Source organism: Rhipicephalus microplus, unplaced genomic scaffold (assembly GCF_043290135.1).
Source record: "Rhipicephalus microplus isolate Deutch F79 unplaced genomic scaffold, USDA_Rmic scaffold_12, whole genome shotgun sequence".
NCBI classification, from domain to species: domain Eukaryota; kingdom Metazoa; phylum Arthropoda; class Arachnida; order Ixodida; family Ixodidae; genus Rhipicephalus; species Rhipicephalus microplus.
The window spans coordinates 42,660,045-42,676,562 of record NW_027464585.1 but is presented as its reverse complement, the minus strand read 5'-3'; the positions used below and the strand labels follow the sequence as shown (position 1 = coordinate 42,676,562).

The 16,518-nt window shown below is 46.0% G+C and overlaps 1 protein-coding gene across 4 annotated transcripts in view; it reads left to right on the top strand.

Annotated features, from left to right (window-relative positions):
* Nucleotides 1–16,518, top strand: part of LOC119168181 (uncharacterized) — a 411,631-nt gene that overhangs the window by 347,908 nt on the left and 47,205 nt on the right. For all 4 annotated transcript variants that reach the window (XM_037419584.2, XM_075882494.1, XM_075882493.1 and 1 more), the window contains one exon: nt 6,878–7,053. In XM_037419584.2, coding sequence (XP_037275481.2) covers nt 6,878–7,053 — 176 coding nt within the window. The remainder of the gene's footprint in view (nt 1–6,877; nt 7,054–16,518) is intronic.

The window sequence follows — 16,518 nt, the reverse complement described above, 5'->3', positions numbered from 1 at the left end:
GCCGAATGTGCTCCACCCCATTCTTATTCTTCTAGTTACTTCAATCTCGTGGTTCGGCTCTGCGGTTATTACCTGTCCTAAGTAGACATAGTCTTTTACAACTTCAAGTGCACTGTTACCTATCTCGAAGCGCTGCTCCTTGCCGAGGTTGTTGTACATTACTTTCGTTTTCTGCAGATTCATTTTAAGACCCACCTTTCTGCTCTCCTTGTCTAACTCCGTAATCATGAGTTGCAATTCGTCCCCCGAGTTACTCAGCAATGCAATGTCATCGGCGAAGCGCAGGTTACTAAGGTATTCTCCATTGACTCTTATCCCTAACTGTTCCCATTCTAGGCTTCTGAAAACCTCCTGGAAGCACGCGGTAAATAGTATGGGGAAATTGTGTCCCCCTGCCTTACACCCTTCTTGGTTGGTATTCTGTTGCTTTCTTTATGAAGCACTATGGTAGCAGTTGATCCCCTGTAGATTTCTTCCAGAATGTTTATATATACTTCATCTACGCCCTGATTCCGCAGCGTTTGCGTGACGGCTGATATTTCTAGTGAATCAAACGCCTTCTCGTAATCTATGAAGGCTATGTATAGTGGTTGGTTATACTCTGAGCATTTCTCTATTACCTGATTGATAGTATGAATGTGGTCAATTGTTGAGTAGCCTGTTCGAAATCCTGCTTGTTCCTTTGGTTGATTGAATTCTAATGTTTTTTTTACTCTGTTAGCAATTACCTTTGTAAATAGCTTGTATACTACAGAGAGCAAGCTGATCGGCCTGTAATTCTTCAAGTCCTTGTCATCTCCTTTCTTATGTATTAAGATGATGTTAGCGTTCTTTCAAGACTCTGGTACTCTTCCCGTCAGGAGACACCTCGTAAACAGGGTGGCTAGTTTTTCTAACACAATCTGTCCTCCATCTTTCAGCAGATCTGATGTTACCTGATCCTCACCAGCAGCTTTGCCCTTTTGCATGCTCTCCAAAGCTTTTCTGACTTCTTCTATCATTACTGGTGGGGTGTAATCTGGGTTACTGCTAGTTCTTATAGTATTAAGGTCGTGGTTGTCTCGGCTACTGTACAGATCTCTGTAAAACTCCTCCGCTATTTTAACTATCCTATCCATATTGGTAGTTATTTTGCCTTCTTTGTCCCTTAGTGCATACATCCGACTTTTGCCTATCCCAAGTTTCCTCTTGAATGCTTTGACACTTCCTCCGTTTTTCAGAGCGTGTTCAATTCTCTCCATGTTATACCTTCTTACATCGCATACCTTACGTCTATTAATCAACTTCGAAAGCTCTGCCAGTTCTATTTTGTCTGTTGTACTTGACACTTTCATGATTTGACGCTTCTTAATTAGGTTCTTCGTTTCCTGGGAAAGCTTGCCAGTGTCCTGTCTAACTACCCTGCCTCCAACTTCCACTGCACACTCCGTAATAATGTTCGTCAGATTATCATTCATTGTATCTACGCTAAGGTTGGTTTCCTCACTAAGAGCCGAGTATCTGTTCTGCAGCGACACTCTGAATTCCTGTACTTTCCCTCTCTATAAGCCAAACAACGAGTGTGAAAACACTCTTATGCGCATGTTTGGCGTCACGTAGCACGTGAACTTATTATGAGCGGGCAGCTGATTATTTGTCCCTCTTATACAACCTAAACACACCAAGTCTGCCAGTACGAGACCCTCGTTCAATGAAATAAGGGAAAGAAGTGTATACCTAAGGGCTCGTTTTTCCGTGTTTTTAACACAATAATAATGAGATATAACAGACAGTAATGCCAAGGAATGTACAGGGGAAGTTATTAACATTATTGGATGGCATAGATGGCGCTGACTGTCGCTCCTACTTCTAAATTCACAGATAAACCCAAAAAAGTGGATGGAGGGAGTGCCGCTGTAATAGCTCAGTGGTTAGAGCATCGAACGCGTAATTCGAAGGTCGTAGGTTCGATTCCTGCTTACAGTTGGTAATTTTTTCATCCACTTTTCTTTCTTCTTATTTACATTCCAATAATGTTAATAACTTCCCCTGTACATTCCTTGGCATTACTGTCTGTTATATCTCATTATTATTGTGTTAAAAACACGGAAAAACGAGCCCTTAGGTATACACTTCTTTCCCTTATTTCATTGAACGAGGGTCTCGTACTGGCAGACTTGGTGTGTTTAGGTTGTATAAGAGGGACAATTAATCAGCTGCCCGCTCATAATAAGTTCACGTGCTACGTGACGCCAAACATGCGCATAAGAGTGTTTTCACACTCGTTGTTTGGCTTATAGATGGCGCTGACTGTCGCTCCTACTTCTAAATTCACAGATAAACCCAAAAAAGTGGATGGAGGGAGTGCCGCTGTAATAGCTCAGTGGTTAGAGCATCGAACGCGTAATTCGAAGGTCGTAGGTTCGATTCCTGCTTACAGTTGGTAATTTTTTCATCCACTTTTCTTTCTTCTTATTTACATTCCAATAATGTTAATAACTTCCCCTGTACATTCCTTGGCATTACTGTCTGTTATATCTCATTATTATTGTGTTAAAAACACGGAAAAACGAGCCCTTAGGTATACACTTCTTTCCCTTATTTCATTGAACGAGGGTCTCGTACTGGCAGACTTGGTGTGTTTAGGTTGTATAAGAGGGACAATTAATCAGCTGCCCGCTCATAATAAGTTCACGTGCTACGTGACGCCAAACATGCGCATAAGAGTGTTTTCACACTCGTTGTTTGGCTTATAGATGGCGCTGACTGTCGCTCCTACTTCTAAATTCACAGATAAACCCAAAAAAGTGGATGGAGGGAGTGCCGCTGTAATAGCTCAGTGGTTAGAGCATCGAACGCGTAATTCGAAGGTCGTAGGTTCGATTCCTGCTTACAGTTGGTAATTTTTTCATCCACTTTTCTTTCTTCTTATTTACATTCCAATAATGTTAATAACTTCCCCTGTACATTCCTTGGCATTACTGTCTGTTATATCTCATTATTATTGTGTTAAAAACACGGAAAAACGAGCCCTTAGGTATACACTTCTTTCCCTTATTTCATTGAACGAGGGTCTCGTACTGGCAGACTTGGTGTGTTTAGGTTGTATAAGAGGGACAATTAATCAGCTGCCCGCTCATAATAAGTTCACGTGCTACGTGACGCCAAACATGCGCATAAGAGTGTTTTCACACTCGTTGTTTGGCTTATAGATGGCGCTGACTGTCGCTCCTACTTCTAAATTCACAGATAAACCCAAAAAAGTGGATGGAGGGAGTGCCGCTGTAATAGCTCAGTGGTTAGAGCATCGAACGCGTAATTCGAAGGTCGTAGGTTCGATTCCTGCTTACAGTTGGTAATTTTTTCATCCACTTTTCTTTCTTCTTATTTACATTCCAATAATGTTAATAACTTCCCCTGTACATTCCTTGGCATTACTGTCTGTTATATCTCATTATTATTGTGTTAAAAACACGGAAAAACGAGCCCTTAGGTATACACTTCTTTCCCTTATTTCATTGAACGAGGGTCTCGTACTGGCAGACTTGGTGTGTTTAGGTTGTATAAGAGGGACAATTAATCAGCTGCCCGCTCATAATAAGTTCACGTGCTACGTGACGCCAAACATGCGCATAAGAGTGTTTTCACACTCGTTGTTTGGCTTATAGATGGCGCTGACTGTCGCTCCTACTTCTAAATTCACAGATAAACCCAAAAAAGTGGATGGAGGGAGTGCCGCTGTAATAGCTCAGTGGTTAGAGCATCGAACGCGTAATTCGAAGGTCGTAGGTTCGATTCCTGCTTACAGTTGGTAATTTTTTCATCCACTTTTCTTTCTTCTTATTTACATTCCAATAATGTTAATAACTTCCCCTGTACATTCCTTGGCATTACTGTCTGTTATATCTCATTATTATTGTGTTAAAAACACGGAAAAACGAGCCCTTAGGTATACACTTCTTTCCCTTATTTCATTGAACGAGGGTCTCGTACTGGCAGACTTGGTGTGTTTAGGTTGTATAAGAGGGACAATTAATCAGCTGCCCGCTCATAATAAGTTCACGTGCTACGTGACGCCAAACATGCGCATAAGAGTGTTTTCACACTCGTTGTTTGGCTTATAGATGGCGCTGACTGTCGCTCCTACTTCTAAATTCACAGATAAACCCAAAAAAGTGGATGGAGGGAGTGCCGCTGTAATAGCTCAGTGGTTAGAGCATCGAACGCGTAATTCGAAGGTCGTAGGTTCGATTCCTGCTTACAGTTGGTAATTTTTTCATCCACTTTTCTTTCTTCTTATTTACATTCCAATAATGTTAATAACTTCCCCTGTACATTCCTTGGCATTACTGTCTGTTATATCTCATTATTATTGTGTTAAAAACACGGAAAAACGAGCCCTTAGGTATACACTTCTTTCCCTTATTTCATTGAACGAGGGTCTCGTACTGGCAGACTTGGTGTGTTTAGGTTGTATAAGAGGGACAATTAATCAGCTGCCCGCTCATAATAAGTTCACGTGCTACGTGACGCCAAACATGCGCATAAGAGTGTTTTCACACTCGTTGTTTGGCTTATAGATGGCGCTGACTGTCGCTCCTACTTCTAAATTCACAGATAAACCCAAAAAAGTGGATGGAGGGAGTGCCGCTGTAATAGCTCAGTGGTTAGAGCATCGAACGCGTAATTCGAAGGTCGTAGGTTCGATTCCTGCTTACAGTTGGTAATTTTTTCATCCACTTTTCTTTCTTCTTATTTACATTCCAATAATGTTAATAACTTCCCCTGTACATTCCTTGGCATTACTGTCTGTTATATCTCATTATTATTGTGTTAAAAACACGGAAAAACGAGCCCTTAGGTATACACTTCTTTCCCTTATTTCATTGAACGAGGGTCTCGTACTGGCAGACTTGGTGTGTTTAGGTTGTATAAGAGGGACAATTAATCAGCTGCCCGCTCATAATAAGTTCACGTGCTACGTGACGCCAAACATGCGCATAAGAGTGTTTTCACACTCGTTGTTTGGCTTATAGATGGCGCTGACTGTCGCTCCTACTTCTAAATTCACAGATAAACCCAAAAAAGTGGATGGAGGGAGTGCCGCTGTAATAGCTCAGTGGTTAGAGCATCGAACGCGTAATTCGAAGGTCGTAGGTTCGATTCCTGCTTACAGTTGGTAATTTTTTCATCCACTTTTCTTTCTTCTTATTTACATTCCAATAATGTTAATAACTTCCCCTGTACATTCCTTGGCATTACTGTCTGTTATATCTCATTATTATTGTGTTAAAAACACGGAAAAACGAGCCCTTAGGTATACACTTCTTTCCCTTATTTCATTGAACGAGGGTCTCGTACTGGCAGACTTGGTGTGTTTAGGTTGTATAAGAGGGACAATTAATCAGCTGCCCGCTCATAATAAGTTCACGTGCTACGTGACGCCAAACATGCGCATAAGAGTGTTTTCACACTCGTTGTTTGGCTTATAGATGGCGCTGACTGTCGCTCCTACTTCTAAATTCACAGATAAACCCAAAAAAGTGGATGGAGGGAGTGCCGCTGTAATAGCTCAGTGGTTAGAGCATCGAACGCGTAATTCGAAGGTCGTAGGTTCGATTCCTGCTTACAGTTGGTAATTTTTTCATCCACTTTTCTTTCTTCTTATTTACATTCCAATAATGTTAATAACTTCCCCTGTACATTCCTTGGCATTACTGTCTGTTATATCTCATTATTATTGTGTTAAAAACACGGAAAAACGAGCCCTTAGGTATACACTTCTTTCCCTTATTTCATTGAACGAGGGTCTCGTACTGGCAGACTTGGTGTGTTTAGGTTGTATAAGAGGGACAATTAATCAGCTGCCCGCTCATAATAAGTTCACGTGCTACGTGACGCCAAACATGCGCATAAGAGTGTTTTCACACTCGTTGTTTGGCTTATAGATGGCGCTGACTGTCGCTCCTACTTCTAAATTCACAGATAAACCCAAAAAAGTGGATGGAGGGAGTGCCGCTGTAATAGCTCAGTGGTTAGAGCATCGAACGCGTAATTCGAAGGTCGTAGGTTCGATTCCTGCTTACAGTTGGTAATTTTTTCATCCACTTTTCTTTCTTCTTATTTACATTCCAATAATGTTAATAACTTCCCCTGTACATTCCTTGGCATTACTGTCTGTTATATCTCATTATTATTGTGTTAAAAACACGGAAAAACGAGCCCTTAGGTATACACTTCTTTCCCTTATATATATATATATATATATATATATATATATATATATATATATATATATATATATATATATATATATATATATATATATATATATATATATATATATATATATAAACATCTTGGATGAAATCTACAGGGAATCAACTGCCACCATAGTGCCCCATAAAAAAAGCAACTAAATGCCAATCAAAAAGGGTGTAAGGCAGGGGGATAGATTCTCATCAATGCTGTTTACTGCGTGCTTACAAGAGGTTTTCAAAGGCCTAGAGTGGAAAGACTTAGGGATAAGAGTTATTGGAGAGTACCTTAGTAACCTGTGCTTTGCCGATGACACTGCATTGCTGAGTAACTCAGGGGAAGGCTGATTTGTGAACACTAGTCACCGAAGCCGGAAAGCAGCTCATCGCACGAGAAAAGGCTCACAGAAGATAGAACTGCACCCTGTTTCTATACGAAATGTTCTATGTATGCAAAAATTCTTCACAAATGCATGAATTGCAAGACTATTTATTTTATTGCTTATAATCGATACACCTACATGCCATGTGTTCATGTTTGGCTGTGTCTGCCTGTTGGTGTGTGATCTTCATTCTAATCATCGAATGCCTCATTGACAAAGTTTGAGTGTGCCGTTCGATTACTGACAACACTGGCATAGGTCTCTCACCCTGGAAGACATGGCTGAGCTGGAGGCAGCGACGACGGGTGTGGATGCTGAAGCTTCTTTGTGTTCCCATTCTCCTCATCTACAAATGAGTCCCCTGAGCCCCTCTGAGAGCCACTTATTGCAGGACTTTGCCTCCTCCCCACCAGCAGATACTGGCTGCCCTGCAGGTGAGTTCCCACTTCTGGCTAGCAGTAAGGTCGCAAATATATCGAAATGAAGGAGCGTACTGCCAGTAAAATTGCGCCAGTATAGGCCGAACTTGAAGGAAATGGCAAATAATATTGTTTAGAAAGAATGGCAGGCTTTTAAACAGCCATTCCCAGTGAGAAAAAACGTAGCTGATCCCCCAATAAGAAATCATTTACACAAAAGTTAGACATGTCTTTACAGACATTGTGAAGTGTTTATTGGGCATTTTTTCAGCAAAAGTAACAAATTTCAGTCACGCTAAGAGGGGCAAGCAGCTCAAAACTTTCAGCACACAATTCAAGCAGAAAGCACGCACGGAATGAGCATAAAGGCGGACTAACAACTGTCATAGCTCGACTCTTAAACCGCGCTGTTCAAACTGAAAGAAAGACGGGTGAAATGAGTGCAAAAGTATACACAGGACAAGTGCTAACAACTGTCACAATTCTTCCTGCGACGTGCGTCAGCAGCACGCTCCTTTTCTAAAGTGGCCACGGCAGCATAGTGAGCTTCGTCCTCTCCCCATTATCGAATTTGATAAGCCTGCACGCAGGAAAGACCACGCTGTAGCGCATCACGCCATCTCGACACTGATAACAAAAACGCATTGAAGTTTCGAAGCTCTGAGGACTGCGAAATGGTGTATGGTGTATATAGAGGGCTTGCCATTAGCAATCCTGACAACGCACGCTCCATGGCGTAGTTGCTAATGCCGCGTGCTTGTTCGATTCCGCGCAAGAAATGCTTGCACACAGTTTCTTTTCCTCTGCAATTTTTTAGTATATATTTTTCAACGTCACTTCTGTGATGGAAGTACATCAGCAGAGCGGTGGTGGACCCCGGCATAAAACGATTTCATGTTAAAAGATCCTCGTATGTTGTCATGAAGCGCCTGCTTTGAAGTATGTTGAAGTATTAACATGAGTCTATCTTGTGCATTGATGTTCGCACAAAAAATATGGTAAACTGTTCAAAATTTTTATATCCAATGATACAATAGGCAACACTACTGTAACTTTTGTTGCTTGTTGTTGTTACTATGGGAGCTTGGCTTGTATTAGCGTGGTACATATTGTTACGTGAGTAACGGTCAATATATTGCAAATATATTTTTGAAATATATTTGCAAAAGTGGTTGCAACGCTGGCCTGTCTGGCTCCGAGTTCTAGCAGGAAGCGATCTTCATCCTCTTCGTCGGGCACACACCCGCATTCACAAATTGCATTGCAGCAGCCTACATGTATCAGAACCTCCGTTGGCAAAGGCGCCATCTCGGCGCATCTAGACGTCAATGTCATTGGGCGAGTGGTACTGCTTCAGGTGTGTGGCGTGTACGATGTCGCTGGCGCGAGGGGTGGACAACGAGGCAGTAGGAGCGATTTCATAAGTGACGGGAGTCACCGCACGAAGCACTCTGTATGGCCCTGTGTATGGAGAGAGAAGTTTCTCAGACAGGTCAACGTGCCTGATCGGAGACCATGGCGGAACCAACGAACCGGGGGGAAAGTGCACATCGCAGTGTCGTTGATCATACCGACGCCGTTGGTTTTCCTCCGAGGTCAGAAAGCGAGCACGAGCGGCTTCGCGTGCGTGGGCTGATGGCGTCGGGGGCATATTCTGTGGTCGGAGCTGCTGGTAATGGAATGACTGTATCGAGGGACAATCTGGGTTCGCGGCCGAACAATAGGAAAAGTGGGAAGTAACCAGCTGTGCCATGGCGCAATGAATTGTATGCAAATGTCACATATGGTAGAGCGAGGTCCTAGTCAGAGTTGTCTGAGGACACATACTTTGAAAGCATGTCGGTTAGGGTTCGGTTCAGACGCTCCGTGAGGTCATTTGTTTGTGGATGGTACGGTGTAGTGAGGTTGTAGCACATCGCATACAAGCGTAGGATGTCCGCTATGACCCCCGATAGAAATGTGCGACCTCGGTTCATGAGCAGCTGGGGTGAAGCACCATGTTGCAAGATCACGTCGTGTAGAAGAAAACTGGCGACGTCTGTGACGCAACTTGTTGGAAAGATGCGTGTGATGGTATAGCATGTGGCGTAGTCAATGGCCACAGCTATCCACCTATTGTCAGCAAAAGACAGGTGAAAAGGGCTGAGTAACTTCAAGCCGAGGCGAAAGAAAGTTCAGAAGGAATGTCGAGTGGTTGAAGGCACCCAGCAGGAAGCGTCGAGGGTGTTTTGCGGCGCTGACATACCTCACACGCTGCAACGTATCTTCTAACGGAGCGAGCGAGTCCTGGCCAATAGAAGTGGCGGCGAATCCAGTCGTATGTGCGGGACACGCCGATGTGGCCAGCAGTAGAAACGTCGTGAAGTTCGTGGAGTACAGCCGAGCAGAAGTATTTGGGTATAGCAAGCAGCAGAGATGGGCCATCAGGATGGAAGTTATGCTGGTGTAATGTACCATTCTGTAGTACGAATGAGTGATGGGATCGGTTCAACGAAGAGGAGTCAAGGTGCTTGATGATAGCCCGTAAGGCTGCATCAGGGCGTTGCTCGTCGGCTATGTGGGTCAGTTAAAACTGAGCACACGCAGGCGAGGCGTCGTTGTCAGGTACGGCAGCTGATTCGCCAACTGGATAGTGAGAAAGGCAATCGGCGTCCTGATGCAGGCGTCCAGACTTGTATGTCACAGTGAAGGTGTATTATTGCAGTCGCACAGCCCAGTGACCAAGTCTACCTGTGGGATCGCTCAAGAATGAAAGCCAGCAGAGCGCGTGATGGTCGGTGATGACGGAGAAGTGAGTGCCATATAAATATGAATGGAACTTCGAGGCCACCTAGACAAGAGCAAGGCATTCTCGCTCCGTGATCGAATAGTTGGGCTCTGCAGGCGTAAGGAGGCGGCTAGCATATGCGATAATGCGGTCATGTTCCTGTTGCCATTGGGCGAGAACAGCTCCGATACCGTGACCACTGGCATCCATTCGGACCTTAGTTTGGGTGGATGGGGCAAAGTGGGCCAGGATAGGGGCATCCTCAAAAGTGTGATAGGGCGAGAGAAGGCAGCGGCTTAAGTGGACCCCCACAAAAATGGGACGCCTTTCTTCAGAAAATTGGTAAGTGATTGGGCGATTGCTGCAAAGTCTTTTACGAACCACCTGAAGTAAGAACAAAGTCCCACAAAGCTCCGGACAACTTTGGCGGATTGGGGTACTGGGAAACCCGTGACGGCACAAATTTTCTCAGGGCCCGGCCGCACACCAGAAGCATCGACAAGGTGGCCCAACACTGTAATACGTTGGCGGCCGAAGTGACACTTCGAGGAGTTCAACTGGAGGCCAGCATTGGGGAAGACGTCGAGAATGGCTGACAGACGCTCAAGATGGGTCTCAGATGTAGGTGAAAATATGAGGAAGTCGTCTAAGTAACACAAGCATGTTGACCATTTCAACCGGTGTAGCAGAGAGTCCATCATACGTTCAAACGTGGCTGGGGCGTTGCATAGACCGAAGGGCATAATCTTGAATTGGTACAGGCCATCGGGAGTGACGAAGGCGGTCTTTTCTTGGTTTTTCTCGTCCACTCCAATCTGCCAATAACCAGAGCGAAGGTCCATGGATGAAAAGTAGCGTGCGTCATGGAGATAATCGAGAACGTCATCAATACCGGGCAAAGGATACACATCCTTTTTCGTAATTCAATTTAAATGCCGGTAATTGATGCAGAAGTGCCATGTGTTGTCTTTCTTTTTAACCAGGACAATGGGTTACGCCCAAGAGCTTGATGAGGACTCGATAATGCCTTTAGTTAACATCTTCTTCACTTCGGCTTGATTCAATAACCTGGCGCTCCGATGCGGACACGCGATATGGTCTACGATGAATGGGAGCAGCATTACCTGTGTTGATGCGGTGCTGGACAAAAGAAGTTTGGCCGAGTGGTCGACCGTCAATGTCGAAGATGTCGCGGTAGGAAGCTACAAAGTGGCTGAGGGTAGCTGATTGTGCTGGGGGAGGTCAGGAGCGATCATGGGATGTACTGACATGTCGAGGCGTGTGGCATTGGGTGGGCGACTAAGAAGATGGGTGCAAACGTCAGCTGCGAAAGTCATGACGTGGTCATTGGCTAAGTACGCCAATGTGGTGATTACGATGGCTTCAGGGAGAACTTATTAGTGAAGCCGAAATTTATGACGGGTATATGTATCCGGTTTGCGGCTATAGTTACGACGCAGTGAGGGACGGTGACGTCACAGGCCAGTAGGACATCAGAAATCGGCATGACGATGTAATCCCTATCCAAAACGGGTGAGGGCGTGGAGAATTTGGCGAATGGGAGGGTTTTAGGCGGTAAGCGGAGACAATCTGTGGCACAGAGGCCACGTTGAGGTTCAGGTTGAATATCCGGCTGAAGAGAAAGGTTCAAGTAAAGAGTACCAGTGGAACAGTCTATCAGAACAGAATGGGTCAACAGGAAGTCCATTCCTTAGATGAGGTCATGAGGACAGTTATTGAGCACCGTGAATAGGACAGGAACTTAGCGGTCGGCGATGCTTATGCGAGCCATACACATTTCAATGATGGGAACAGTTCCATCATTGACGACACGTACAGCTTCTGTAGCAGGAGGTGTGAGTACTTTTCTTAAGTGGCGACGAAGATGAACACTGATTACGGACACGTGAGCACCAGTATCGACTAGCGCCGTCAAATAAATACAGTTCACGTGCACATCCATAAGACTCTTGTTCGTAGGAAGCGTCAATGCGCCGTCTATGTGTTCTGTGTCTTCTCTTTCCCGCCCTGGATACGCTATACCTCGAACAACATGAATAACCAATGAGCCCACCGTGCAACCTTAGTCAATGGAGGGTTTGGTTCAGACGGAGATGATTCAGCACTACCTCCAGGAGCTGCACGGTCTAGTTTTTCATCAGGTGCGATGGAAAGTTTGGCGGCGAAGTATGGCGGTGTGGCAGGGGCAATGGGGAACGACGCCGTTGAGGGGATGGAGAACAAGCAGGAAGGCGGTTGTTAGCTCTGTCAAAAAGCAGGATCCGTACATCTGAGCAAATACAGGCGAAGATCTTTATATGGGCGATAAGGTTTGAAAGACAGGTTCCTATGTGGCGGCATCCAGGACGCACGGCAGTAACGGGAGACTTGTCCAGCGTAGTGGCACCGGAAGCAAATCGGTTTGTCGTCGGGAGTCCGCCATTCTGTTGGGTTGCGAGATCGCGGAGGAACGAAGGGTTCATGTCGAGACGCATTAATGGGCATTAGTCTAGAGGAGGGGCGAGAGACAGGGCAGGCGACAGGAAACCCGAGGTTGTGGATTTCTTGTAGTACGACCACCTGAATAACGGAGACCATGGGGGTTGTTGGTATGGTAGCACGTTCGAAGGGAGAGGGCTGAAGTGGCGCTGGACTTGCTGCTTCAAGTTCCCTTCGAACGATATGCGCGACACTCTGCTCAAAGGGAAGTGTGGCTGCGGAATTGGAGCAGGTGGACGTAGCCGCCATATTTGGCAAACAAGGAAATGGAGGGCGCACACAACAGCTTTTTGCTGTTTCCCAATGGCGGCATTCTTGAATAATGTGGGCGATAGTCAAGACTTTGGTGTAGACTAGCAAATTGTAAGCGTCATCTGCGGTTCCCTTCAAAACGTGACCAACCTTGTCAGCTTCAGACATTGCCTTGTCCACTTTCTGGCAAAGAGCGAGAACTTCTTGTATGTAGGACACATACGGTTCTGTTGGCCACTGGACACGGGTAGCCAGCTCCTGTCGTGCAGCTGTGTGGGGACTGGTCGGGTCCCCAAGGATGTCGGGTAGCTTCTCCTTGAACGTGTCCCAGCTGGTGAGTTCGGACTCATTTGTTTCGTACTAGACACGCGGGGTTTCGTCTAAGTAGAAAAGAACATTAGTGAGCATCATGGCAGGGTTCCAACGGTGAGTTTGACTGACTCATTTATACAGGCGAAGCCCGTAGTGACATCGAGGCCAGGTTGCACAGAGAATGTCTTGAGATCACAGGGCGTGGGGACCGCAACAAAGGTTGTTGGAGAAGCCGCAGACAGAGAAGGCGATGGGTTGTCACTAGAAGCCATGGCGGGAAGTTGGAGGATGCGGCCACTGTGGAGCTGCGTGGTGAGGATGGGGAACGTTTCACCTCCACCGAATATGTTACGTGAGTAATGAGTCAATATATTGCAAACATATTTTTGAAATATATTTGCAAGAGCAGTTTCAGCGCTGGCCAGTCTGGCTCCGAGCTCGAGCAGCAAGCGATCTCTATCCTCTTTGTCGAGCACACACGCACATTTACAATTTGCATTGCGGCAGCCTACATTTAGCAATATATTAGAAGGAAAAACGAATCATATGTAAGAAAATGTAGCCGCTAAACCTCCAACTGTTTATTTCATGCCATATTTCACACCCATCTCATACATGCCCGAAAAAAAAAAAAAAAAACAGCTCTTGCATGTGATCTCATTTGAAGAAGTGTCATTTCTTTTTCTGTCAATGTGATTGATGGTGAACTCGCATGCAAGTTTCTAATATTCACTGTAGACGGTTTTCCACAGCAGCGAACAGGCGTTGCCACATTTGAGCACGTGGTCTAATGGCCATCTCCTTTCCACTTCTTCAACGTCGCTGATGGCTGGCCGATTCGCCGCCGCTGCTCTCGGGTTGAAGGCCGGCAAAGCAGGCGCAGTGCATAAGTCCACACCACCCATTTCTCTCTCTTTTTTCTTTTTTTCTCTAAGGCACTGCACCACATCTCTTTCTGGCTGACAGAAATAAGTGCCTTTTTCCTTCTTCAAGAATCACTACCACCACCGTTTCTCACCGTAGGTTGCAGGGCAACATCTGCCACATTGCGGCCGTGCCACGGAAAAGAACGTTGTGGCGCTTCGGTGCAGTGGCACTATCTTGTTTTCCATAGACAAACTAGCTGCAGAAAATAGCCTATAGCTTCAGCTTTTTTTATTTCACGTGTGAGCTGATTCTGAGACCTGCTGATAACGATACTGTCGCCGACTAAAGCAGATACTGTAGGTCATACATAGATCTGTTTATTTGGGCCAAACTTGTGGCCTGCCAACCAAGTCAGATTATAGCGATACACACTGGCACCGACAACAGTGAACAAAGCGTCGGCCGTCAATCAACTGACAAGCGGCGAAGCACGTCGGTATTACACCGAAAGTTGTTATGAGATCATAACACGGGTTACGTGTGCGTCGTAGTTTCTTGCCGCTGCTGGTATCTGTCGCCACTATCGCATGAAATAAGAAAAATAACCCAATAAATAAAATGAGAGTATAGCCACGGAGTGAATGGTAATAAGTGGGGCAAAGTGTTCGTCAGCCTGTCTGTGCTTCCGTCCGTACGCGCAATGATCTGTGCGTTCATCCATGCGTCCATTCGTCTGTCCGTCAGTGCGTGCGTCCATCTGTCCGTTCGTCTTTTAGTCTGTCTGTTTGTCTGTCTGTTCATGCGTCTGTCCGCGCATCCATATAGTGAACACTCGAAGTACCGCCGTCTCCCATCTCGCATTCCCTGTGGTACATACCCGATTTAGAGTGGGTATGTTTCACCAATCCTTACGTACAACATCGGAGGATGTACAGACCCACGGCTTGAGGAGCTTCGCCCTGTAAGACTATGGACCATCTCCCCGAAGAGAACCCTTATGGGGATGCTAAGCAGCAACAGTGTTACAAGGTTTACGAGGTTGAAATGGGCATTGACACGGGTTCTGGAAGAACTGTTTAAATTGAAAGTCGGGGTAGTGTTTAGTCGATTAAATGTTTGTTTAAAACACAAAGACACGAGAGGCGGGACACATTGAAGACGCTTGTGTTTGGTCTTCTTAACTTGCATCTCGTCGATGTTACCCGCGTGCCGTCTGTATTCTTGAACGCGATCGGTTTTGTTGACTCGCACTTTGTTGGTGTCGCTGGTCTTCCACTGCTGACATTTGTGTTTGGCTTCCCTTGCTCGGGCCTTGTCAGTGTTGACGTCGCCATTCACGAACGATCAGCTTCGCTAACTCTCGCAACGCTGGCAACCCTCGAAAGATAATCTGTATATCGATGCATTTCAGTTTTTGAGTACGTGTGTTGTCTCCTGCCAAATTCTGTAGGGGCAGGGGCCTTCGTCAAGCTGCTATGATAGCGGATTTTCGCTCCTGTCCTAGCGTTTGTTGTAAATGAATGCTGAAATAAAGAATCAGAATCAGAAAAAAAACAGCCTTGAAAGGTACAGGCACGCTATCAGGAAGCAGGCTGCGGCAGCGTCCTGCCCATCGGCGCGACTGCGGGGTAAGCAGCGGCGTGCTGTCCACATTGTCGACTCTGTGAGATTTTCAAGGGGTGCGGCTACTTCTCAGCGACAGGTGGAAAGAGGTGGCATGGGTAAGATGATGCCCACGTGAGGAGCGGGCTCGAGCTGTGGAGAGGTTGAAGCGAGAGAGAGAACTGACACACGGCGAGCGCGTAGTAGACGAGAGAAAGAGACATCACCACGCACTACTAGGAGGGCGTGAGCTACTTGGCACACTTTAACACCTGCGGCAAGTTCAGCAGTGCGGAAGGAGGGACAGCGTTATATAGGTTAGTCAAAGAGCTGCTTCACATCAAAAACGAGGACACAATGGGATTCGATCTCGGGTGCCCTGCGTACCAACCTACTATTCTACCTCTAAGCCACGCCATTGCTTGGAAGTCCCTTGCAAATTGGCCCTAGGCAGGTGGGATGATTAGGATGTTCGTCATGGGGGTTGCTACTGCCGAACAAGAAAGGATATGCAAGAATGCTTTACAGGTAAAGAGGACAACTTTATGAAGAACACTGGTGAAGAGGAGATAGAAAAACAATAAGCTTAGACTATATGTACAGGGTAATGGCCAGCATGTGTAGCAGGCAGTCCTAAACTGTCCAGAGTTCAGCTACGTTTCTGTACAACCCTGTGGAGTTCGTAGAGCTCCTGCCTTTTAAGGTTTAGACAAGAAAAACACATCCTCACTGTTTGAAACACTGTCCTCACATTGTGGCATGTCGGTTGTCATGCGGCAGAGCAGAAGTGGCACGGAGGGTGCACGGTTGCTCATTATGGCACGGTCACCACACACGGATGTGCTAACGTGTACAGCACCGTTGTAGAACACTCGGCGGCCAACTCAGCTTCGCAAGCTGTGATTCCTCAGCACTATGATCAGTCAACGGTTTGCGATGGCAGCATCAGGCAGGCCTCGTCCACAAACCAGCCTCCAGCCGCTGCACCCAGGCAAGAGCCGCGTCGCAGGTCACGTCCTTGCACCTCAAAGTAAGTCACCGAGGCTGTACCTTGGATAAACTCGACCTAGTCCTATGCTGACCTCAGGAATGCTGGCCAATGCTTGTCATCCCGAATCGTGCTCCAGAAGCCCTCGTGGCTTCCTCGTCTTCCTGCCCCGAGCCTATTCCTCGCACGTTGG